The 27,071-nt window shown below is 38.6% G+C and overlaps 1 protein-coding gene across 1 annotated transcript in view; it reads left to right on the plus strand.

Moving 5' to 3' along the window:
• The window catches only part of LOC108717438 (CUB and sushi domain-containing protein 1), a 786,063-nt gene that overhangs the window by 519,441 nt on the left and 239,551 nt on the right, over nt 1–27,071 (plus strand). The window contains exons 15-20 of the mRNA XM_041564732.1: nt 105–243; nt 2,249–2,436; nt 8,952–9,140; nt 15,240–15,356; nt 22,174–22,389; nt 23,073–23,261. Of these exons, the coding sequence (XP_041420666.1) occupies nt 105–243; nt 2,249–2,436; nt 8,952–9,140; nt 15,240–15,356; nt 22,174–22,389; nt 23,073–23,261 (1,038 nt within the window). The remainder of the gene's footprint in view (nt 1–104; nt 244–2,248; nt 2,437–8,951; nt 9,141–15,239; nt 15,357–22,173; nt 22,390–23,072; nt 23,262–27,071) is intronic.

Below are 27,071 nucleotides of genomic sequence, written 5' to 3' on the forward strand. Positions count from 1 at the left end.
ACCTGAAACAGCAAGATTGATTTGATAGGGTCAGTCTTGTCTCTAATAAGGTTTTACATAAAATAGAAAACTAGTTAACCTTTCATTGTTTTTCTATCCCATAGCACCATGTGGAGGACATTTGACAGCATCCAGTGGGATCATCATACCCCCAGGCTGGCCTGGGTTTTACAAAGATTCATTGAATTGTGAATGGGTGATTGAAGCAAGAAATGGACATGCAGTTAAAATTAGTTTTGAGAGGTAAATATGAAGTAAACTACATACTGCAGACAAATGCATATTTATGAGAAGAATAAAAAAATCTTGCTAAAAGCAGATTAGTTGCATAATGGGAAGGAATTGAACAACTACATACAGCAAAGAGTTTAGTATATATTACACAAAAGAGATCCTCTAATGCCCTAGACATGAGCCCACCCTAAAACAAATGTGGCATGAGCTTAAAATGGTTAAAAAATAACTTATACGCGGCTTTGCAGGCATGATGAGGAGTCAGGTTTAGTTTTTGCTTAACTATTTAATCTGTATATACTCTACATGGTTGAACAGTAAATAGTGCCCCACCGCCATATTTATTTATATTCCTGCCATTCCTACTGCTTTAACAGGTAACTCATACTTTTATTTTAACTCTCTTTATTCCCTGTCCCTTTCTTTTTTCTTTTGTCCCCCCTCTTTCTATCCTGCTATTCCTTCACAACCATTGATCCTGTATTAATATGCTAATATTGAGAATGGGATACCGCATGTTGCGGGTTACCCTCTCAACTGCGATGTTGATGCTATAATATTCAATAAAACTTGTCAGTTTAAAAAAAAAAAGGTTAAAATATATATATATATATATATATATATATATATATATATATATATATATATATATATATATATATATATATATATATATATATATATTACAACTTTTAAACATAATGCCACTTTAAAATATGAAAAAAGCCAGCATTTTATCTTTTTTTATGACTTTTCGGCATACAGGATATGATGTCACTGACATAAGATTGTTGAGGATGTAGTCTCATCTTATCAATTCACCAGGTATAACCTGGCAAAGCAGACTCTGGTGAAAAGGGTAACGTAGTGGATACTTCGCACTTTGATGAATTTGAGGAGTAAAAATTCGCTTGGCGAAAGGGCATGACACTTAGTGCTCAGCTTTTTTGCTAGCGAATTTTCCTCCATGCCTTTTAGTAAATTGCGTTTTAGAGAATTTTAACTAGCGACAGCCAATTCAACCTTTAGTAAATCTGCCCCAACGAGCACACAAAAGATTTTCTCTAAATGCAAAATGCAAATTGATTCAGGGTCAAATTCACATCATAATTCTTAGGGGCATATTTATCAAGGGTCCAATTTCGAATGGTATAAACTTCTAAATTTGAAATCTGACAAGACCAACCGAAATTAAGTTGAATAGGTCTGTTTTCGATCGAATATGTCTGTATTCGGCCCAATTTGAATCGTACTAATCAAAAGGAATAGCGCACAGTACAAATTTTTTAATTTTTTTCAAATTCGAATCGAATTTGGACTATTCCTTAGTCGAAGTACACAAAAAATAGCTCAAAATTCGATTTGCTTAATTCGAAAATTCACCTTAACCTTTGGTAAATCTACCCCTTAGTGTTTGAAGTAAACAGTATTGACAAGTAAAATACTTTAAAATGTTCACATCTTTTGGGGTAAACTGTATTGACAAGTAAAAGTCTGTATGATATTCTGAATTTCTTAGTTCAGAAGGTTAACATCGCTACAGACAAATCTGCATTCAATGAACAGGATTATGCTGTATCATGAGAGGGTTTCTGCTCTCTGGTAAAAATATAGCCAGTAGAGAATGATTTCATGCTTCATCGTCTGTCATAAATCTAAGCCCTAAAAGATTCAAGAAGCATAAAATTGTTAATGTAAGGTTTCAGGAAAAAATGACATTTGAAAGAAAAACAATGTTAACTCTATCAGCAAACTACAATTTGGTAATACAGTGAATTTGAGGCCTTGTTACATGAAATTGTTTAATTACCATTGTACATAATTATGACTACAACTATGTTTGGAATTAGGCAATGACTACTGTCAATAAAATGAGGAATATCATTCATGTAAAATGGAACAATGAACAGCCCCTGCCTCCTTGCTGTTCTGCTGTTTTCAGCTAATCAAATGCACAGGAAAGATTATTGTATACGGTATCTTTTTCCTCAAGCTATTAACTTTATTAATTTAGATTTCAGACTGAGGTTAATTACGATATTCTGGAGGTACGAGATGGCCCAGCCAACTCCTCACCACTAATTGGAGAGTACCATGGAACTCAAGCACCGCAATTTCTTATTAGCACTGGAAATCATATGTACCTTCTATTTAGCACAGACAACAGTCGATCCAGTGTGGGCTTTCTAATTCGTTATGAAAGTAAGTCTGTTTTTTTTTCAATAAGAAATAATGAAATGTAATACTGTATGTCTGTGTGAAGATTACAGTAGGTTATGCTATATATTAAAGAAAAAACATATTGTGAAGTGTATTTTCCAATTGTTATTTTAACTCGTAATATTTGGGTTTGAATTGGCTTTCAGGAAGAAATGCAGGTGTAGCATTACACAAGAGAGCAGGGCGTCTCTGTCACGATGAGCGCTCGGCGCTCCCTACCTATCTCCCGGCGCGGCGGATCCAAGATGGCGGCGCCCAGGACTACACGTGGGCGCAAGGACGCCGGAGCGCCGGCGCGGTGACGTCACGCGCTGTGGCGCCAAATTCAAACTTAAAAGGACGCCGGAAACCCGGGTTCGATGCCCGAGTATAGCTCAATATTATATTGTGTTCCTGGGTTTCCCTGCTTGCCTGTTTTTCCTGTTATTGATCTTCTGCCTGTTTCCTGACATTTGAACCTTGCCGCCTGCCATCTCGAACCCTTGCCTGGACTTGACCTCTCTATTGGATTTCCCTTGAATTGTACTTTGCCTGGACTCACTGGAAAAGGACTTCCTCCTTGATCCTTACTACACCCCCCTGTGGGTGCCGCAGGCCCCCGCTGACATTATACTCGGGCCATGGATCCTACTGAGGAAGCTACGCCTGATGTCGGACGTGCGCTCCGCGGACTGTCATCCCGCATGGAGGAATATGAAGCCCAGCAGTATTGCATAGGGCAGGCACTCGATACCCTTCTCTCTCGTGTGCCTCCAGCGCCTCCTGCTTCCCAAGCTGCTGTAAATCCTCCCATAGCGGTCGCCTCGTCCAACGCAGGTTTCTCGTCTGGTGAGCCTCGTATTCCACCTCCTCCTCGCTTCAGTGGGGACCCACAGGCCTGCAGAGGTTTCGCTACACAGTGCCAGATCCAGTTCAAGTTTCAACCCTCGCACTTCCCCAATGAACGTTCCAAGGTGGGCTATGTAATGTCTCGTTTGTTGGGCAAACCGCTTGAGTGGACAACATCTCTTTGGGAGAAGAATTCTCCACTGACTTTTGATGCTAAGGCTTTTCTTCAAGCATTTCGTACTGTGTTTGATGCCCCGGGTCGGGTCACTAATGCCCCTTCTCGTCTTCTGCAACTCCGGCAGGGAAACCGCAGTGTCAGTGACTATGCTATTGACTTCAGAACTTTGATGGCTGAGACTTCCTGGAATGATGATGCCTATAAGGCCGTATTCTATCAAGGACTGTCTATTCGCATTAAAGATGATCTTGTCTCCAGGGAGTTCCCTGACCTGCTAGAAGATCTGATTGCACTATCCATTAAGGTGGACACTCGTCTCAGAGAGCATCAAGTAGAGAAGGAGCATTGTAAAAGATTTCAACCCTTGTTGGCACCCCGCTTCCAAAGGCCTCTCTTGTATACTCCAGCTTCTCAAGCTTCTACTTCTCCTCCGGAGGAACCGATGCAAGATGGAAGGGCTCGTCTCTCTGAACAAGAAAGGCTCCGTAGACGTACGGCTGGACTTTGTCTTTACTGTGGTGGGCAATCCCACTTAGCTGTCTCCTGTCCAGTAAAGTTGAAGAATGTTCCTACTCAGAGTAAGACTGGAATTTCTTTTATCAGTGGTGTTTGTTCCAAGTCCTCTGAAAACTCTCATCAGTTTCGTGTTCCTTTGCAGATCCTGCTAACCTCCAAGTTAATTCCTGTTTCGGCCTTCCTTGACTCCGGAGCTGCAGGGAACTTTATGGACTTGGCTTTTGCTAAAAAGATTGGAGTTCCTCTATCCTCCGTGTGTCCTCCCATACGAGTTTTCGCCATTGATGGCAGACCCCTCTCCACTGACACCATCACTCTGTCTACTGGTGAAGTATCTGTTCAGACTGGAGCACTACATCGGGAGAAGATGTCCTTCCTGATCATCCCTTGTCCCTCCACTCCGGTCGTGCTGGGTTTACCATGACTACGACTACATAACCCTTCCATAGACTGGTCCTCCGGTCAAATCTCCCGTTGGAGTCTACATTGCCAAGGACATTGTTTAATTTCTCAGCCCATCCAACGGGTTACAGTTTCTTCAACGAACTTATCTTCCTTGCCCTCTGTCTACAGGGACTACTCCGATGTTTTCTGCAAAAAGTCAGCAGAATTCCTTCCCCCGCATCGGCAATATGACTGCCCCATTGACCTCCTTCCTGGAACCATGCCTCCCCGTGGGCGGACTTACCCTTTGACTCCTGCGGAGACTACTGCTATGAAGGAATATATCTCAGAGAATCTCCAGCGAGGTTTCATTCGTCCTTCCACATCCCCAGACGGTGGTCTCCACCCCTGCATTGACTATAGGGGTCTCAATAAGATAACTGTCAAGAACAGATACCCCTTACCTCTTATTTCTGAACTTTTCGACCAGCTTAAAGGGGCCAAGGTTTTCTCCAAGTTGGATCTCCGCGGGGCTTACAACCTCATCAGGATCCGAGAGGGCGATGAGTGGAAGACAGCTTTCAATACTCGTGAAGGGCATTACGAGTATCTCGTGATGCCCTTCGGCCTCTGCAACGCCCCTGCCGTCTTCCAGGAGTTCGGTAAAGGATGTCTTTCGGGACCTCCTGGGGAAGTCGGTTGTTGTGTATCTGGATGACATCCTCATCTTCTCTCAAGATTTGGAAACCCATCGCTCCCAAGTCAAAGAGGCTCTTTCTCGTCTTAGGGAGAATTCCCTCTTCGCCAAGCTGGAGAAGTGTACCTTCGAAGTTCCTAAGATCTCCTTCCTTGGCTACATCATTTCGTCTGAGGGCTTCGAGATGGATCCTGCCAAGGTATCAGCTATCCAGAAATGGCCACTCCCCCAGAGTACCAAGGCGATCCAGAGGTTCATAGGCTTTGTGAACTATTACCGCCAATTTATTAAAGGCTTTTCTTCCCGCATTGCTCCTATCCTCTCCCTCATCCGCAAAGGAGGGAAGCCCAATTGTTGGCCTCCTGTGGCTCTTGAAACCTTTCAGTCCCTGAAGGATGCCTTGATTTCTGCCTCAGTTCTTCGGGACACTGAGCCTCACCTACCCTTCTTCATTGAAGTTGATGCCTCTGATGTCGGGGCAGGTGCTATCCTTTCCCAGAGACATTCTGCAGATGGTAAGCTTCATCAGTGTGCATACTTCTCCAAGAAGTTCTCCTCCGCCGAGCAGAATTACGACATTGGGAATCGTGAGCTTCTGGCTATCAAACTCGCCCTCGTGGAATGGCGTCATCTCTTGGAGGGTGCACCTCATCCAGTCACGATTTACACTGACCATAAGAACTTAGAGTTTATACAATCCCTCAAGAGACTAAACCCCCATCAGGCGAGATGATCTCTCTTCTTCTCTCGTTTCAATTTTGTCCTGACGTATCGTCCTGGGACCAAGAACTGGAAGGCAGATGCCCTGTCTCGAAGTTTCTCCCCAGAGGACCGCCTTCCTATAGAGCAAGATCCTATCATCCCTCCATCCAGGATCATCGCTGCTGTATTACCCCAATTCGCTGAACAAATCATGTCTTGCCAGTCTACCGCTCCTCCAGATACCCCCAATGGAATGGCGTTTGTGTCCCCTGAGTTACGCCTTCCCATCCTCCAGCAGACTCATAGCTCCAAACAAGCCGGTCACCCTGGTTCAGAAAAGACTCTTGAGCTCCTTCGGCGCCTAGTTTGGTGGCCGACCATCCGCAAGGATGTCAGAGACTTTGTCGCAGCTTGTACTGTTTGTGCCACCACTAAGGCTAGCCACTCTCGACCCTGCGGTCTTCTACAACCACTACCAGTACCCTCTCGTCCATGGACTCATTTGGGTATGGACTTCATTGTGGAGTTGCCGCCCTCTTGTGGGAACACTGTCATTTGGGTGGTAATAGACCGCTTCAGCAAGATGGCACACTTCATTCCCTTAAAGAAACTCCCCTCTGCTGTGGAACTGTCTCTTCTCTTCATACAGCATGTATTCCGTCTACATGGCTTCCCCGTGGAAATTGTCTCCGATAGGGGATCCCAGTTTGTCTCCAGATTTTAGCGTTCCCTATGTAAGTCTTTGGGGGTTTCTCTTCAGTTCTCCTCTGCCTATCACCCTCAGACCAATGGGGCAGCGGAGCGAGTGAATCAAGCTCTTGAACAATTTCTGAGAAACCATGTTACTGGTCAGATCTTCTCCCGTGGGCGGAATTTGCTCACAACAATGCCAATCACTCTTCTACTGGAAGATCTCCTTTCCTGTCTTTATACGGTCAGCATCCTCTAGCCTTTCCTCAGGACTTTCTTCTCTCCGACGTTCCTGCTGCTGAAGATCATGCAGCTCACATGTCTGCCATCTGGACTGCCACTAAGTCTAATTTGGAGAAGAGCTCCCTGGTGCACAAGACCTTTGCTGATCGTAGGAGGAAGCCTTCCCCTCCATACAAGGTTGGTGATAAAGTCTGGCTTTCTTCTAGGAATATCCGCCTGAAGGTTCCATCTCCTAAGTTGGGTCCTAAATTCGTGGGTCCTTTCTCCATCTCTGAGGTGATCAATCCTGTGGCTGTCCGTCTGCAACTACCTCCTGAGATGCGGATTCCCAGCGTGTTCCATGTTTCCTTGTTGAAACCTGTGGTGTCCAATCACTTCTCCTCTGGTCAGTCCCCTCCTTCTGCCATTCTCGTGGACGGCCAGCAAGAGTACGAAGTCGAGAAGATTCTGGATTCTAGACTCTCCAGGGGATCTCTCCAGTACCTCATCCAATGGAAGGGCTTTGGTCCTGAGGAATGCTCCTGGGAGAAGGACTCGGATGTGCATGCTCCCCGCCTTGTGAATATCTTTCATAGTCGGTTTCCCCAGAAGCCTCGTCCTGGTGGTCCAGTGGCCCCCTGTGGGGGAGGGGGTACTGTCACGATGAGCGCTCGGCGCTCCCTACCTTTCTCCCTGCGCGGCGGATCCAAGATGGCGGCTCCCAGGACTACACGTGGGCGCAAGGATGCTGGCGCCGGAGCACCGGCGCGGTGACGTCACGCGCTGTGGTGCCAAATTCAAACTTAAAAGGACGCCGGAAACCCGGGTTCAATGCCCGAGTATAGCTCAATATTATATTGTGTTCCTGGGTTTCCCTGCTTGCCTGTTTTTCCTGTTATTGATCTTCTGCCTGTTTCCTGACATTTGAACCTTGCCGCCTGCCAAATCGAACCCTTGCCTGGACTTGACCTCTCTATTGGATTTCCCTTGAATTGTACTTTGCCTGGACTCACTGGAAAAGGACTTCCTCCTTGATCCTTACTACACCCCCCTGTGGGTGCCGCAGGCCCCCGCTGACAGTCTCATAGCAATGAATGAAGCAGAACCTCCCTTCAGTTACATTATGCTCTAAACTATTAAGTATTTGCCTTGCTACCCCTTATTTGCAGTCCAAAACAACCTTGTTTCAGCAATATGTTATTTAAAGTAAAGACCTGGAGACAATTATAGTGAATGGTAATGAAAGGTCAATTGTTTATTCTTTGCTTTGATGATCGTCAGTAAAGAATAGTATATGATGCACATCTGAATCCTATAATTGACCTTCTAGGTTTTAAGTAAATGTGTGACAGTAAGGGGGTTATTTACTAAAACTTAACTTTTTCCCATAATTTGATTAAAACAAAATCAACCAAACTTTCATCCACGAATTTGGCTAATTTAGTGATGAGCTAAATTTTACGTAGACTTTCTCTGCAAAAATGATGCCCATAGGCTAACCTTGCCATTTCTTCTGAGTTTTGTAATACCAAACGTGATAGTAGCTTACCTAGTAAGGTAGACATTTGTAATTACCTCTATTATTCATAATCAGTCATGCTCAACAAATTTTATCCATAATGGCTAGTTTTAAATCTTTATGTTAGTGGTAGCTACTCCATCTGTTTGAGGAAAATCCCTTAACACCTTGAGACCAAATGTGATAGTAGATTACCTAGTAAGGTACACATTTTAATTACCTCTATTGTTCATAATCAGTTGTGCTCAACAAATTTTGTCCATAATGGCTACTTTTAAATCTTTATGTTAGTAGCTGGCAACAACTGGGTTACCATACATTTGAAAGCAACTTGATTTTTTAATATGATTTTATAAAACAGCAAAATGTAGATTTTATGTCATTGGTACCCTGATATTCAATGGTCTATAGCACTTTTAACTAGGCAGAATGTGAATGTGTAATTTGTAGGAGCCCTGAAATGGATTCAGTTCAGTCTATTTGCATGTAAGGCATTTTACTTTTCTTTGCATAATAGTGTGCAAGATGTGTGTTTCATTTATAAATATAGATAAATATTCTTAGAATGTAATACTTACATTTAATACTGAATAATATGTTTCAACATTATTAAGCTTAGTTTCCTTTTGAACAGATAACATCTGGCTTACAATTTTATGTTGGCAATTAATAGTTTTATTTCAAATTTATATAAAGAAATATAACATTACTTACAGTACATCAAGGCACTGAGTTTACTAAAATAATTTGTCTGGCTTCAGGTGTTACACTGGAATCAGATTCCTGCCTTGACCCAGGCATCCCAGTAAATGGCCACCGACATGGTAAATATTTTGGCATTGGGTCAGCAGTCTCCTTCACTTGTGATCCTGGGTATATACTAAGTGACGATGACCCACTGATTTGCGAAAGGAATCATCAATGGAATCATGCATTGCCCAGTTGTGACGGTAGGTTCTCTTATTATAACCATTAATATTGCAATAATTATTATATGAGTCATTGTGCTATTGTGGAGAATATTTTTACCTTGCTGATTGGCAACTTAATTCCAGTAGTTGAACAAACCCGATTTCCATTTGTAAAAAAATAAAAAACAAACATAAATAATAAGTACCACAACTGAGTGTGTTGGAATCATTACTTGAAAACACAAACATTTCCACACAAAAGGCTTTATATTAGATTCATAATCATATTCATTTATAGCTTAGTACATCAGTATTCTTGTGTTTCTTCATTGTTTCTGCAACACATAAAAAAGGCATGCTTTGAGATATGATTTTTAATCTGAATATTTCTTACTGCATTGCAATTTTAACTGTATAGTAAAAAATAGATCTCCCTGTTGCATTTATTACTTTACTGAATATATTTGTAAGAAATTAAATAAAAATCTATATGAACAAAAATTTCTTTGGCCATGGGACCACTTGGTGATTTTTCATATGCACTGAATGTTTATGAGCATACTTCATAAATAAAGAATACCCATTTTTAAATGAATAATTCAACAAGGAAGTTTAGCATGCTCTTCAACTATGCACCTCCACTGGGAAAATTGCATTATTCTAGCATATTAAACAATACAGATGTCAGGTTAAAAATATACATTTTATTTTGGGAAATTATGGTTTTAATCCAGGCTGTTTATCACATTTTAATAATTTAATTCCCACCTATTGGTAAATTCAATGCTGGGACATGCTAATTTGAAAGCCTAGGGTGTTATATGAAGCTACTCATTAATCAAACATTTAGTTACTGGTTGTAGCATTGTAATAAAGGTGGAAATAGTTTCATACACTAAGGGGCATATTTATCAAGGGTCGAATTTCGAATTGAAAAAACGCCGAAATTTGAATTAAGTAGTGATGGGCGAATTTATTCGCCAGGCACAAATTTGCGGCGAATTTGCACGATTCGCCACCAGCGAATAAATTCGTGAAACGCCTGCGAAAATTCGCCGGTGTCAAAAAAAAAATTCGCCGGCGAAAACGAGACGCCGGCGCCGCTTTGCGAATTTTTTGCCGTTTTGCAAAATTCGCAAATTTTTCGGCGAAGCAAAACGGCGCAAATTCGCCCATCACTAGAATTAAGTCAAATTTTTTTTTTTGGTCGAATAGGTCAGTTTCAATCGAATAGGTCTGTATTCAGCCGAATTGGAATTGTGCAAATTGAAGGAATACCGCATTCGATCGAATTCGATTCAAAGCTTTTCCCAATAAAAAACTTTGATTTTTCAAAGTCCACCAATTGACTCCAAATGGGTTCTAGGAGGTCCCCCATAGGCTAAAACAGCAATTTGGCAGGATTAGATGGCGAATGGTGGTAAATTTTTAGAGACAGTACATGATAAATTTTGACATTCTAATTTTCAATTTTTTTCAAATTCAAATCGAATTTGGACTATTCCCTAGGCGAAGTACACAAAAAATAGCTTGAAATTCAATTTTTTTTCATTCGAAAATTCACCCTGACCTTTGATAAATCTGCCCCAAAGTTTTTACAATGATTATAAAGTGATTAATAGGAATGGGCGAATTTGACCCTATTCGTTTTGCCAAAAAATCGCTGTCGGCGACATGCCATTAAAATCTATGGGCGTCATTCTGCTGTTAAACAAGGAGAAAAAATTTGCCCGTCCCTATATTTGCAATAAATTGTGAGCAATAGCCTTAATATAAGGATATTGTTGAAATATGTTTCTGATGGATACAGGTCAGTTATTTAGCTAGGTGATTGTGTTAATATTACACTATAAAAACTAACCAAACATAGTACACATGTTCCTAATAATTTTTTGGTTACAATTTTATGATATAATATATACAATTTATTCTAGCTTAGTACTAAAGAGATGCAAGATATTTAGTGCAGCAGAAGATGAGAGGCTCACATTTACATTTTCATTCTTTAATTGACAAAGGTTTGGTTGTTTTTTGTTTTTGCATGCTATATGTAAAATAAGTGAATCAAAGAAAAAGAATATAGAAATATGATACAATGGTGGTGATTGAAATTGAATTAAACAATGTATTCATGTGTAGGAGGGTAAAGATTTTGACAATGCTTAGGTCCTTTTGTGACCTGGGCATAACTTAGTCAGCTAGCTTGGGTCCTCAGTTATAGAAGGGAAGCTGTTTCTTTTTCTTTTGAGAAAGTATTCTGCTGGCAGTTCAGTAACTGACCAGTAGATGTCACTATTCTATTTTATAAAATGGGAATGTCCCATATGCTCAGTCTCTTTGGGCTACACACTTTCTGGAGAAAGTACAGTGGTGCTGCATAGGGTCTGGAACAAAGGAAGGCTCCAGAGTAGGTGAAGTAAGTGCAACGGCAGTTCTGTTATAGTCACTCTAGGAGTGAAAGACAGGATCAAGAGTTATTTAGTGAGCGGCCAAAGGCTCAGATGAGGAGACTGGGAGTTTAGTACCCTGCAGTGAGAAGGCCGCCAGCTTAGGGATTCAAGTGGTTAGGTTCAGGGATAGAGAGATCCCTAGAGCATGGGACCTTTGTGAGATTCACTTTCAGTGGGGATTGTGCACCAAAGGCAGGCAATGCTACCTCTGGGGTGTTGTGAACACTCATCCCTAAGGTTGTGAGTATGGACTGGATGATTATTTGTTGGAAGCATTTACTGATCATTTGTGTTACAATTAACCCACCTAAGAGAGACTGTGAAGATATGCATATGTCTGCATGTTATTTAAAGTTATGGTGTTCTAAAAATAAACCTTCAGCCATATACCTGTGTGTGATTGTGGATCAGAGAAGTTCCCAGGGAGGGATATCACAGCCCAGTCTGTCCTGACCCTATAGTGTACCTGCTTTCCCCTCTAGCAAAGAAACAGGACTCCTGTAGAGCCATAAGGAAGGAAAGGAAATCAGTGCTAGATGTCTTGCAGTAGCAAAAAGGGGATATATTTGGAGGTACTGCTGAGATAGAATTAGTTATTATTGCAGATATGCCACTGCTACCATTAGAAGAAGCCTATTTATGGAACCTTAAAGAAAAGGTGAACCCAAAATACGCATTGTAACTGATCTAGTGCCTGTGGATAGTACTAGAGGCACAACTGATCAGACTTTGGCTCGCTACACTGATCTCATGGGTTCTCACCTGCTTGCTGGTTAGTTATCAGGGTGATTGGTTATTGGACATTGCTTTATGAAGCTCCAAAGGAACCATGTAATGAAAAAGGCCATACACAATTTTTCCTGAGGGTACGCAACCAATTGGCTTTCCAGTTATTTACCCCAGATTAACGGTAACTCCATGAGTGAGGAGCAAAATTAAGACTAGAACCCATCGATCCACCTATGTTTCAGACTGTATAGAATCAACTGCATGCTATACTGGAAAAAAAGGAGGATGCTACCATCACAGCCATGCAATGTATCACCCAAAGTAAGACAAAAATCACCCACTTGCTCTGCCACCCCAGTGGAATATGTACCAAGGGAAGCAGAAACCTCAGCAGGGGTGAAATACATTGGTGTTGCAGTTAGAGAAGCAGAGAGAGATCTGGAAGTGTCTGCAGCTGCTGCTTCCACTATCTAACCACCCAAGTTGCCGGTCTGTTTGTGGAGAAGATGTCTGAACTGGCTCAATGTTCCCTAATAGAGGGGGTAAGTGAACTCAGTGGAGCCCTGGAGGTGACCACAGCTTCGGGCTCCATAAACCCTGTTGGTCCAGGGGGTAAAATGTATAGAGAAGTACTAGTAGCTGTTGTTAATCCACCAAAATTGATCAATGCTGAGAACACTGTGTGTAAGCATGCTGTGCCAAGTAACCTGGAAGTGACCAAAGGATTTGCTGTGACTGTTCATCAATCTCCTTAAGACCACTGTGAGTATATGGAGGTAAATCAGGAGATGGATAGAGACCAAATTGCATATGAGAGAGTGGCATGACGATTGCAGTCCCTACAGTGAGCTGTGGGTCAACTGAGGAGGTGACCCCTGGCCCTAAACAAACTTCCTACCCAGTAGAAGTGAAGAAGAGACGGTGTGAAAGCCCACAGAGGTGATTTCCGTTGAGGAGTCATTTCAAGTGGTGTGGGGTGAGTGTAAGAAAACTGTGGTAAGCGAACCAGCCTTTACCCATGAGACCACTTATTGCCATGAATTTTAATCCAAATGAGTTGGGAGAAGATGTACCTAATGTAGAAGCTTGTGGCATTGACTGCGGAGAGACATCCCTGGAAAGAGAGAGGGGGTTCTTAATGGTTACTCCCAGAGTTATTGAAGCATCTACAGCACTGACTGCTCCTAGTTTGGAGGAGTATAAAGAGGCCATATTGGATCCAGAGGAAGATAATTCTCCTTTGATAACTGTGTCACATCATTTCATTGCCTCCCCAAAGAGGATGTGAAAGGAGGAATGAAATGGTGTCTGCATTTTCCCTGAATGTACAGAGCCTAATATTTCCAAATCTGTGCCCCAAATGCAATGGGAATAAAGACCCTGGTGGTCTGATATGCTCAAGTGATATCTCAAATTAAGTGCTAAGGTTTCTTTCTTCAAGCCTTACCTGGCAGGGTAATCCAGTTTGTCCAATTTTCCCTTCTCTGTCCCAATGAGCTGAAGGGACATTGGGTTTGGGACTCCAGGGGTGGGAACCCATGTTCTTTTATTACCCCTTGGGGTTAAGTTCTGTTGCAGGGCATTGACAGCATGATGTCACGTTCGACACCCTAAATCCAGAACCAGTGCTCTGGTTTTGGCTCTTGCTTCTGCCTTTAACAGCCGCCTTTCACTTCGGGAGCAGCCCTCCGCTAATTTGATTCCGCCAGGTCTTATTAAGAGAGGAGCCAAGCAAAGGGTTCTGGATGAGCAAAGGGGCACGATCGTTTTACCAAGGAGATAGGATGGAAGATTAGAGAGTTCAGAATAGTCATCAAGCAGGCAAGGGTCAGATTGGAGAGTTCAGAATAGTCATCAAGCAAGCAAGGGTCAATATCAGGAAGATCAAGCAGGATTCACGAAGAATAAACACCCAGAAAAAAACAAGTAGAACCTAACAACGGGCAACTTCCTCAATTCAAAAATTCCTTTAAATACCTTTGAATTTCGCACCAATGCGCAATAATGTCATCACATCAGCGCGTAAAACCCAGAAGTGCGCACCACACGCCATAGGAGAACTGGCACTCAGAGGGAAAGGAAGCACACGACGGGCATCCCCACCGGCCGCTAGACCACCAGGGTAAGATTTTATGCCCTGATGATGGTGAAGTATTGATTTTTGAAATGCATGATGTTTCTTCGCACATGAAGGCCTGACCCAGCTGGGTAGATCATTCTTCCTCTCCCGTTTACTTTTTGTATAATTTCTTGAGGAGACTTGGAAATTTTTAATTCAAGGACTAGAAAAAAGTTAAAGTGAAATGATTGCAACATGTCCTTCTTTTTCAGGAAAAGCCATTGTACCCGAGTAGACTCTGGAATGGCACTCTGACAGTGTTAAATGCTGACTGATATTTTTAACTAAAATGTTGGTAATATGTAGGGGCTAGGTCCCCAAGGTAAAATATGTGGGCCCATGCTCTAAAGCCACAAAGGTGGGACCCTGGTATGAGAGTTTAAGTTTCACTGCATATTTTGCACCTGTTCTCCCCTGTAGCAGAGACAGGGGACTCCTGAAGCACCACAAGGAAGGAAATCAGTGCTAGATTGCTTGCAGTAGCAGAAAGGCTATACATATAAAAATCAGCAGAGTGCAATGGACATGTCAGTTTTGTGCAAACAGCACACATCCCTATGGACAATCATCCTTATATTAAAGAGAACATTATGTAATTATTTTATGTGAGTAGTATGTGCTTTCTTTAGACATTACCACACTGCTGAAGTAATAATTATACACAATCTAATGAAAATGGTGAACACAAGAAAGCAAATTGAAGATAACAGAGTAAGGCATCACCGTAGTCTCTCTTTGTTGTCAGCTCTACATTTTTTGATTGCACATACACAGAAAAATTGTGTTCTGACTATCAACGAGTTACAAATTAAAAAGTGTTTTTTCTTCCTTTAATTTCAGCATTGTGTGGTGGTTACATTCATGGAAGGACAGGTACAATTCTGTCTCCAGGGTTTCCAGACTTTTATCCCAACTCTCTAAATTGCACTTGGACAATTGAGGTTTCACACGGCAAAGGTAACATTTATTTCACACAATTTAGAGTTCAGTATAATGATGTTGAATGCTTCTTTAAATTTTAACACATCCCCTTATACATTACCAATATTTATAATTCTGTTTAGGAAGGATTTTTCTTTTTTTTATTTAATGACCAATAAAGTAGTAGAAAACCCTTGTATATATTTTGTTTTTAAAGGTTATTCCTATTCCCAGGCAAATACTCAAAAAACAATACTCAAAACTGAAATCCAATAAGTGGTTATTATCATTGTTGTTATTAAACTATACATTTTTCTTTACTACAGAGTAAATCAATTCAACAAGACATAAAAAAAACTTTGTAAAACTATATCCTTATTTATCCTTACTGAAACAATGTTTTAAAAGTGAAACTGCACATTTATTAGTTAACAAGTCAACTTAGCTTGTTGTGCTAAGACATATGTATCTCCTCTATGATGGTTATTTTCAAGCTTTAAAAATAACCAAATAGCATTTTTCCATCTAGAAAAATATTTGATCCTTAGTCCTAGATTTCATGGGAGCCCACCATTCCTAACACAAACAATTAGTTTCACTACAAGACTAAATATAACGATTTCGATTCATCCAGGTCATGGTATATCTAATATAAATAATTCAAAAAACAACTGGACTTGCTGAGTAATTATTGAAGACGTTTCACTACTCATCCAAGCAGCTTCTTCAGTTCAACTTGATTTGAATTTATATTAGATATTACTAGACTTACTTTCTTGTTAAAGCTTTGGGAGAATATTTTCATATTTTCAGTAGTTTATAGGGGCAGTGTAAACGTTTTTCAACTCAAGGCTTGTGCTGAACATATTTTTATGCTATTTTCTAAACACAAAAATTGCCAGGGATGCAAGATATATTTTCAAATTCTAGGTTTTAAAGTGAAATCTGTATTAAGCCACATGCCTACAAAGAGTAGAGAAGTCACTATAAACTTTGCAAACATTTTCAAACATTTTCTTGACAACATTTTTTCCACAATTGCCTTTTAACTTACAATTTAAATCATACTTTTGAAATTAGTGGAGGAAATCTGACCAAGCGTTGTAATAGTAGTTGTAATTGTTTTAATTGATGGGGAAGCACAGATGCTTTTTAACAGGAGAAATGCCATAATTAAATTTTACTACCAAGCTAGTACATTCTAATGTGGTTAGCAATCACCTATACTTGATTACATTTTATTGAAACATTATTCTACTTGTAGGGGGTGGGTTAGAAAGCCCATGCAAAATGTACAACATATTTAAAGTAATAAAGCATCTATCCATATGCTGTTGTGTATATTAAAACTTGAGATATAATTCCAACAGTATAAAAAGTAATAAAAGTCAAATATATCGAAGATGATATGGTATATGAATCAGGTTCACAATGACAATGTTATTGATTTAATTTAATGTCAAATTGATATCAATTAATAATCTTAATTACTTTTCTTGCTGAGTAAAACAAGAGTACTATATTTATTTAAGAGATGTTTGATGAAAGTTATTGATTGTTTATGTAAAGCAAGAGTTCTACATGTTGTCGTGTAACTCATGTTCATTTGCCCAATGAAGGTAGCCATATCACTGGAGAGTGATAGAGAGTTTTTGTTTTAGCTCCCCAGAGTAAAACATATAGCAGCTTCTTTATATAAATGATGAAAATCTTTATTAAACTAGATTAATACTTTGCTAGTAGTCAGGTACATGCCTGCTATGAGCAGTAGATTCTATGTTTATAGGGACTTAATTTATGTGAATCATGAATCACCTAGCTAGTTTTCTCAGAAGATGCTGTCATAAAACAGTATTACTGAAAAAAAATAGAGAGGAGGGTGTTACTAAACTAAACAAGTGATTTGAAACAATTTGTTTTTGATCATTTTTTTATCATATGCTAAGAATTAAAACTTACTTTTTGGAGAAAACCACATTAAAATTTTATTCATAAGTAACAAAATGAAGAAATTCAACGTCTTTGTTCTTACAAATACTATCTTACAAAAACTATGGTGTTGAGTTGAAATAAATATATACAGTAGATGAGCTTTTCTTATTTATTTTTTTGCAAGTTTGAAAAAATCACTTATTTGAGAAAATAGGCAAGAGGAAAGCTTATTCTCAATAGAAATACTGTGCTTAGTCTTAGAGCAAGTCCCTGACATTTTCTTAATTAGCGGATTCTATCCCTCGGTGCCATGGGTTGTGCAGAAATATGCACTAAGCAATTACAGTAGTAATCTCTCCTTTGATAAATTTCTCTAGAAATTGTTTTATTCTACTGAGCCATAAAAAGATTTTGGATGTTGTCCCATATACAGATACAAATGTTTAGCCAAATATGAGTTAAAACTCACTAAACTTGAAAAATCTTTAGTATCTGACTTTAAAATGAACATGAATTTAATATTGCTAATACAAAAAAGGTCTAGGAGGGGACTGCACAGGATTTGGGTATATATCCTTCTCATCTCTTTAGAAAACTCAATAATGGCCCACTGTTTAGTCCAAGTAAGAGTTTTGTCGGCTAAGAAATTAATCTTTGTATGCAGGAGATAAAATGCTTGAAATCAATGCCTTTTGATTTTAGTGACACTTGCCTGACCCACAAGACTAACAGTGTTATTCAGCAGGACTCTTTTCAAGTGTTTTTTTTTTTGCCCAAACAAAAAGACACCATGGGGGAAATTTACTAAAGGGTGAAGTGGCTAACGATAATTTCGCCCAGGAGATAGACTCTGGTGCAACTTTGCACTCTAACACCAGGCGAATTTTCGCTCTGGCAAAATAGTGTTACTATGCAAATTCACTAAGGTTTTGAGTTCTCTGATTGTTACCTCTATTGCCAGACTTGCCACTGCCACCTCAGACCAGGCGAAGCGCAATAGAGTAGATAGGAGTTCCTCAAAAAAAAAAAGCTGAAAATTTTTCTAAGTCCCAAAATACGCTGGCGTCTTTTCCTTTTACAGGGTGATAGGCTGAAAAAGATCAAAAAAATGTTTTGTGGTACCCTCCTTCCCCCCTACATTTGATAACATATGGCACCTAAACTAAACTGTGGGCACATGTATAGGGCATTATAAAACATCTGTATAATTTTATTAAGGTTCCCTGGGCTTATGTAGTGTAATGTATTTGCTTCAGCATATACGGCCATTGTACATTAACCGCACGCCGTATGCAAATTAGCCAACCCCAGCGTAACTTCGAACTGCTGAGCGTATTTTCGCTGGCGCAACTTCACCAGCGTTCGGTACCCTGTGCGCAACTTCTGATCTTTGTGAATTAGCGTTATCCAGGTGAATTTATACTTGGCGAAGTGTTGCGGTGTGCGCGAAGCCAGCACTGGCGAATTTTCACCGTTTAGTGAATTTGCCCCCATGCGTCATATTCCTAAAGCTTTTGCGTCTCAGATTCACTGATCTGCACTGATGTTAGATATATAGTTACATGAAGCAAAACCTACAATCGTTGTGCTGTTATCTGGTTGACTGTTATAGTTTCAAGTTGTTTGGCTAACCCCTCTAAACTTAACCACCACCCATCTTAAACCTTGAATAACTCAATAAACACATCATACTATTCACAAATATATGAATGTTAAGCTACAATAACTCACACCATGATAGCATTACCTCACACATGAATGCTTGTCAAATTATTTGACCTATAACAGACTGCCTGCCATGCCAGTCATTGGCAAGTAGGTCATGCAACTGAAACCCATATCTCCAGGGATCCAGACTCAACTAAACCACACTTGAATCTTTGCCACTTATACCAGGGCCTAAAGTCTGCCCGTTGGCAAGCATTCTCCTGGTGCTCTCAGTTAACTGTGACAAAATTCTGGCAATCCCAAGAAAATGTAGGACTCCTAAGAGTACTGGCTGGAACAGGAAGATCCCCTTCAAATCCCTGTGCCTAAGCCCTACCCCAGCACACACCTGTGATTCTGACAGCATCCCAGCTTCCTGATTCTATCAATGCTCCTTCCCCTACAATGTCTGCAAGTGCAGAGCTCACCTCCAGTAACCCAATGACACTTAAATTAGAACAAAGTCAACTGATCTCTGTAATGGATACCAAAGGCATATTTAAGTAATATAGGGTTGATGCCCATAGGAAAGTCACTGCAGTTCTTTGCCCTGAAAGTAATAAAATAGTGTAATCAAGGGTTTAGATGTCATTTAAGATAAGCACATGTATCCTGATTTATTTATTTCAAGATTCATAATTCATTATTTTTCCAAGAATAATTTCTACCTCACAATATAAAAATGGAACAGTTATTATGCAGTGTTGTATTATCTACCAAATGCTCACATCTTGTTTAATTCAGTAAAAAGCCTTCAAAAAATGAATTCAAAAGTAACACTGTGCATGTATTGCATGTGCAGAATTTTAATTGTCATCTCACTTATCCTGTTTGACCTTGACAATACAAGGTATCTATGCTCATGCAAACATCCTAACCTAATTACTGTTCACCTACCAGACATTTAATTACCAGAAATTATTGCTCACAATGACACTTATTCCAACGAAGCACATTCTAGGACATATTAGTTTGTAAGTGTGCTTGTACATGCATAGGTGCAATAACACATACAAATATTTCATGCACATTAATATTTTCTGCCCTTAATATTCACTATACGTTAAAGGCCACTGTTCTCAGCCATTGAAGGTTTGCTATACAGACTAGCTAAACCTTTTGCTTTAAATACAATTGAATACTGTCATTATTCTAATTTAAACATCAAATATTATAAGGCGGCAGTCACTTGCAAAGGAACCATATACAGTATTCATATGTGGATGAACTATATTGTAGCACAACCCATTCCAATAGCTTTCCATTCCAAATGAAATAGATTTAAATCTTGCTTATACTGTAAGTTAAATATGTTTCCCCTTTAAAAACATGTGAGTGTTCTCATAGGTCAAACTATTGCATTTTAATGTAGGTAATGTTCTGAAATTTTATTTAAAGTAATCTTGTTAGTACTTGCTTTATCTTCCCCAACTGACCATTGTATGCTTCACCCCAGATATATCAAAAATATATTTAAATTAACTACTAATCTATTAAAACTACTATTTATATACTACTAAAACTACTTCTACAACACATGGTTTTCAATTAAAATAGCCTACAATCTAAGGTATCTATCACATTTTGAAACATGATTGTCAATTTTATCATTATCCAATTAAACTGCCTGTATGTTTTTGAAGTGTGAGAGGAAACTCACGCAGACTTTGGAGAACATGTAAACTCCAGATAAAAGGTCACAAGGAGCAGAATATGAATATATTTGTCCAAACTTTAACACCTCCCCCCCCCCTCTCTCTCTCTCTCTCATGGTAAAGTAGAGAATTTCTCTGCTCATTATGCATCTGAAATAACTGGCAGCGCATGTGTTCCTTAATTTTGTAAATTAGAATAAACAAAACCAGTACAGTAAACCTTCCTTTCATTTGCATTGTCTTTATTTTAGTTGGCTCATCAATGCTAAAGTGTTTGCTGACATTTGCTATTGTTTTCTGCTCTGATGTGTATATAACATTAACACACAACTATTTTTATTACAGAAAGTAACTCTTTTTGGCTTCAGCTTTTCTAAATTCTGTCTTTACTGTAAAAATATTTTGCATTTATAGATGTTGTTCATATTTTCATCAGGGTTACAGAAATAATATGAAGACTAGGTGAGCATTACAGATATGGGACCTGCTATTCAAAATGTTCCTCAGAAACTGGGGTTTTCTGGATAATGGATCTTTCTGTAATTTGGATCTTCATACCTTTAGTATATGAGCATATCCTGTAAACATTAAATAAACACTAAAAACCCTATTAAATTCTATTGTTTTCATCTGTTTAATGTCACTTCTGTTTCTAAAGCTCCATGCTGTTCTTCCCTCTCTTGTCTTGAGTATGTGACCAAGGACCATGATGAATCACTCCTGGGACATCTATACAGCCCTTACACCTGCGGGAGCTTCCTGAGTGTGCAACCGTGGTAAGCTAACCCCTAGCTTACCATGGTCGCACACTCAAGAAGCTGCCAGCATGTGCGAGGGCTGTATAGTAGGGATGGGTGAATTTTTGCGCCTTGTTTTCAAAAAAATTTCGATGCCCATAGACTTACTCGCTGTCGGTAAACTGAAATGGGTCATATTCACCCAAGCCTACTGTATAGACGACGTGATAGACAAAGCCACAAGACCGAGCCGCAGGAAGCAGGATTAAGAGCCGCATGAAGCTCAGGAGCCGCGAGTTGCCCACCTCTGATTTAAAAATCAAATCAATGGGAGATGGGCTTTTTGTAATTCAGATATTTCTGGAAAATAGGTTTCCTGAGAACAGATCCCATACCTGTACTAGAAAGGGCAATTTTTGAAAACTAGATTTGAACTTGTAGACGTTTCAATAAAATGGTGAGATAAATGCTAATTGGAAAAGTAAATACAATTGTTAAATAGAAAGAAAACCAATAATGTTCTAATTATTCTTCATTAGCTGACTATTACATACATACAAGAACTGCTTGAAGGAGTGTGCCTCTAGCATGCTTTGGTGCAAAGATATTGGATTTACCCTTGAAACAGGGGATATGTCATCATTTTGTAAGCAGTATTTAGTGGGAACACATACACAGTCAATTGTCCTTAAAATTAATGTTTTATTTTAGACTATTCATATTTGTGTTTAAAAATGCATGCTACTCAAAAATAGTATGTACACACAAATACAAAGTAAATATAAAGTATTTTAGTTTCATTATCTCTTTATTTTCCTCCAGGTGTTCAGCTGGTATTTCACACCTTTCACCTTGAAAGCTCCCACGACTATTTGTTAATATCAGAAGATGGCAGCTTTGCTCATCCAGTAGCGAGACTGACAGGGTCAGTCTTGCCCCCTACCATAAAAGCTGGTCTTTTTGGGAATTTTACAGCTCAACTTCGATTTGTATCAGATTTTTCTATTTCATATGAAGGCTTTAACATTACATTTTCTGGTAAGAAGCATAGAAGCATCTTAAAAGTAAGTTAGATGTATTGTTATGGATCTATATGTGGCACTCAGGGAAAAGCAATATTTCTGTTACAACAATAATTAATTCAGACTGATGTTACTTTCAGGAGTTGAAGAAATATTGTAGTCTGATGCGGTCTTGTTATTTTCTTTCTGTGCAAAGCATGCCAAGATCAAAATATTGGTACAAAATCACTCCATACTACCTCTGTAGGCCATATATAAGTTGCATAATTCAAAGTGGGCAGCTTGCTCATGGGAGCTTTATACTCACATCTTGGCCATTTGTTAAGTACAGGGTTCTCTTTAAAGATATATATAGGTGCTCAGTTTTGTTCTAGGAGAAAAGCAAGTAAGGCAGTGTAAATTTATGCCCATGGCTGACCCAAGTGCTACTCCTATGGGCAGTGTGATGCATCTAGACACTGTGGATATCAGCAGCATTTTGGGAGTCAGAGGTTATTAGTGGACTTGTTTTGACAAAGTGGCACCCATTCAACTCTGCTATACTATGCATCAGTAAAGATTTTCTATGCACAGTACATTTTTTGCAGTCTAATTCTTGTCTTACTCTGTGCACCCTAAAAATCAATTGGGCTGAAGTCTCAAAACTGCCTTACAATTAATTATTTTCTTCTTGTCTATTTTAATTATTTTTTTTTGCAGAATATGATTTAGAGCCATGTGATGATCCTGGTGTCCCAGCTTTTAGCAGAAGAATAGGATTTCATTTTGGGGTTGGGGATTCTCTTACATTTTCCTGCTTTCCTGGCTATCGTCTAGAAGGTGCTAATAAACTCACCTGCTTGGGAGGTGGTCGAAGAGTGTGGAGTACACCTCTTCCAAGGTGTGTGGGTAGGTGGTCACATGCTTTCATTTCATTCATCATAACTGAAGCAGCACTGAGTATATTCAGATTTTTACTTGTATTCTGTAAAAACCTTAGGTTTAGAGAAAATTTAAAAATGTTCTTTTTATGATATGTAAAATGACATGTTATTGTTAACTCTTTGGAAAATATTTTGTTCCTGTATTTGGCTGTTACGATACTATATATAATATGGCCTTTGCAGAAGTCTTGAATGAAATGCTTAATATGCATTGTGCTACAGGATTAACAGATCAGCCCATAGTTTGCTATGGACCTACTTACTGTAAACTAAAGTAACAGAGTGTGAGAAAACAAACATTTATCTGGGGTATTTAAGTAAAGTCACTTATTCCAGTAAAATGAGGATCATCTCTCACCTCTACCACTGTAGTCTGCTCTACAAATTATAGAATTTAGTAAAGGTTGAACACATATATATATATATATATATATATATATATATATATATATATATATATATATATATATATATAATGCTTCTGCTGCTCTGAACATAATCATTAACAATATGGTAATGGTAATATAAACTGTACTGTGAAAATGGATTGATACTTTTGCCTGTTAGACATCTAAACAGTTCTGTGATCTTTTGTGATCCATTTAGTATTCAACTACATAAATTTGGAATATCAAAGAATGAAATAATTAACTGTTAAAAAGCTACACATGTTTGCAGGGCATTTAATAGAAAGGTCAGCTATTTAACCTTGTTTGAGATTTCAGACAAGCCATAATTTAGGAACATTTTGTTTAATTCAAAGAAAAATAATTTACCTCTATTACTAAACTCATGGGATAGAGCATTACAGCTACATTATTATGCCATGATGAATGAGACTCTGTCTCCTTAAACAAGGAACCAAAAAAAGTAGGAAATGTGTGTAATTCATTATTTTGGTAATGTTGGTTTTTTTCTGAGCTGAATTCTTACATTAAGGAAATTCATCACTGATGTTTTTATTTATTGATTAAATATATTAAGAGCCTTTTTAAAACTCTGTAGAGAAGACCAATGTTTTATTTTAATCCTCTATGGGCTGCTGGCCACCTATGTTTTTTTTAAAAAAAAAAAATTCTATGGGGCCCATGACCACCAATGGTCTTTGTAAGGGGGGTTGGGCTGGCCACCAGTTGTTTTTTTTTATTTCTGTGGGGCCCCTGACCACCAATGGTATTTTAAACTTGTAAAGAGGGCCTTGGCCACCAATTTTTTTTACCTTGTAGGGGGACCCTGGCCACCAGTGTTTTTTTTTTTTTTACTTATAGGGGCGACCCTGGCCACATATGAAGCTTTTTTTTAATGTTTATGGCAGGACCCTGACACCAGTGCGTTTTTTTTTAACTTGCTATAATTTCCACTCCACTAATAGCTGCTTAGCCCCCTTGCTTCTATGTGTTGTGTTGTTCTTTGATCTACCAGGCAGCTGTTATCTTGTGTTAGGGGGCTGCTACCTGGTTACCTTCCCATTGTTCTTTTGCTTGGCTGCTGGGGGGAAAAAGGGAGGGGGTGATATCACTCTAACTTGCAGTACAGCAGTAAAGAGTGATTGAAGTTTATCAGAGCACAATTCACATGACTTGGGGCAGTTGGGAAATTGACAATATGTCTAGCCCCATGTCAGATTTCAAAATTGAATATAAAAAAATCTGTTTGCTCTTTTGAGAAATGGATTTCAGTGCAGCTTTCTGCTGGTGCAGCACTATTAACTGATTCATTTTGGAAAAAAAAATTTTTCCCATGACAGTATCCCTTTAATCATGTACATGCCAGTATGTTAGCTAGTATTTATTTTGTTTATTAATTTGATTGATTTGATTTTTTTAAAGAATGTAGAATATATTTAATGTATTTCTGAAAAGTAAACACTTCTTTGTGTAAAACTTTGCATGCATAGATTTGTCAACAGGTGAGGTCATCAGTTGGTGTCTCAGACTGATTGAATGCATATACCCCAAGTTACAGACTTCATCCTCAGCCCAATGAAGTGCATGGCTTATGGAATTTTCCAACCCGCCAGATCAATATCTATATAAGTTCCAAGCTGGCAGCTTCGTTATACTGTATAAGAAAGTTTTGCATATATTGGCTAAAGGATGGTACTACCTGAATGTGTGATATTAATTGTGTTTTGTATTCCATCGTATTATTTGTATGTACTTTGTATGTTTAATATACTCCTTTATATTTTACAGAGCTATAAAATATAATGCCAGTTAAAAGTAATTATAAATAACTAAAAATCCTGCCTAGAGTGAAATAGTAGATGATCTCTACTATGGGCCTAAAAATAGATTGTTTATAAAAGTGAAATTCAATATAGAATAATTTGTTGTTATAATGTTATTTAGTTACTATTCTTAGGATAACTATGCTATAGTTTAGTCATATAATTAGCTTTACAATGTATGCTGAGACTAAAAATCAATATGAAAAGGCTTTCCAATGTAAACAGCTTTGTACTCTCATCTTAAATAGTAGAAAACAATATATCTTATGTATAGAAGAAAGACAGAGGAAATCATAATGAAGTGATAAATGTGCATCCAGCATCTAAATAGAATCATGTGACAATTTTTTTGCAAGTAAGTGACTTTTCAATTTCCTGTCTCATAAGGACTAGGGTATAATGGAATTTCTCAAGGGAGAAATTGAGCTGTGTGCTTACAATACATGAACATTCTAGATTATTACTGTAACCAAGGCAAGCAATTCAAACAAAAGAACCAGATAGTGTATTGGAACAGTGTTGTATTGTTTGATAAGCAATATCACAGCTATCAGACCATGTCATTTTAGATACACATGAAAGAGCAAGAAATATAAAACATATTTACATGCTTCAGTAAACAAAAAACTGTATATTTTACATACTTGAATCCATATATTCTTGTTATTTCACAAAATAAAGTTTCTTAAATATGCTTTGGCAAGCTTTCAACAAAGATTTTAAGGCCACTACAGATGATTAAGAGGCACAAGAATACACGTTGCATTTCCACCTAACTTCATTGGGATTATACAATTAGATATATTAGGAAATAGCAAAGTGGTGAAAAACTTGAAACATGAAAACAGTAGTCTTATTGAATTTCTAACTGGGACTTGATCAGATATTAGTATATTGTGTTTAGGATAGAACTTATTGACCTTTTGTTATATGATCTATAGTAGTGCAAGCATCCTATATTGTATTTGTATGTGTGCTCTAACACGTATGCACCATACATTCAGAAATCAAGTTTTGCATGTTTTAGGGGATTTCGTACTGGTTTACCATTCATAGCATAGTTTAATATAATATTAAAGTAAGCTGCTATTATTAAGTATTTTTAGTATATTAATTACTCGAGTATATAAATAAAAAATACATGTATTGGTGCATAGGTAGTTTGGGTTGAAAAACAATGTGTATAAATATATATATATCTTGTTTGCTGAATGCACCCAAGCACCGTCTGCACATTTAATGTGCTGTGCCGGCTTCCAACAGTTTTATATATATATATATATATATATATATATATATATATATATATATATATATATCTTAGTAAATGGACCCGCACTCCTTCATTGTAGTAAAAAAATCAATGAGCTTTAGTCACAAATTCATCTCCTTCACAAATTCATCTCCAACGTTTCGGTCCTCTCTGGGACCTTTTTCAAGGATATGGGTGTCTAAAGGGCACAATATTGTGTGTATTTCACTAGCATTAGGCTGGTGAAATTAAAACTCCAGGGAAAATATCATTTTTGTTGCTGGCGTCTGTTT

The sequence above is a fragment of the Xenopus laevis genome, chromosome 5S (genome assembly GCF_017654675.1).
Source record: "Xenopus laevis strain J_2021 chromosome 5S, Xenopus_laevis_v10.1, whole genome shotgun sequence".
Taxonomy (NCBI): Eukaryota; Metazoa; Chordata; class Amphibia; order Anura; family Pipidae; genus Xenopus; species Xenopus laevis.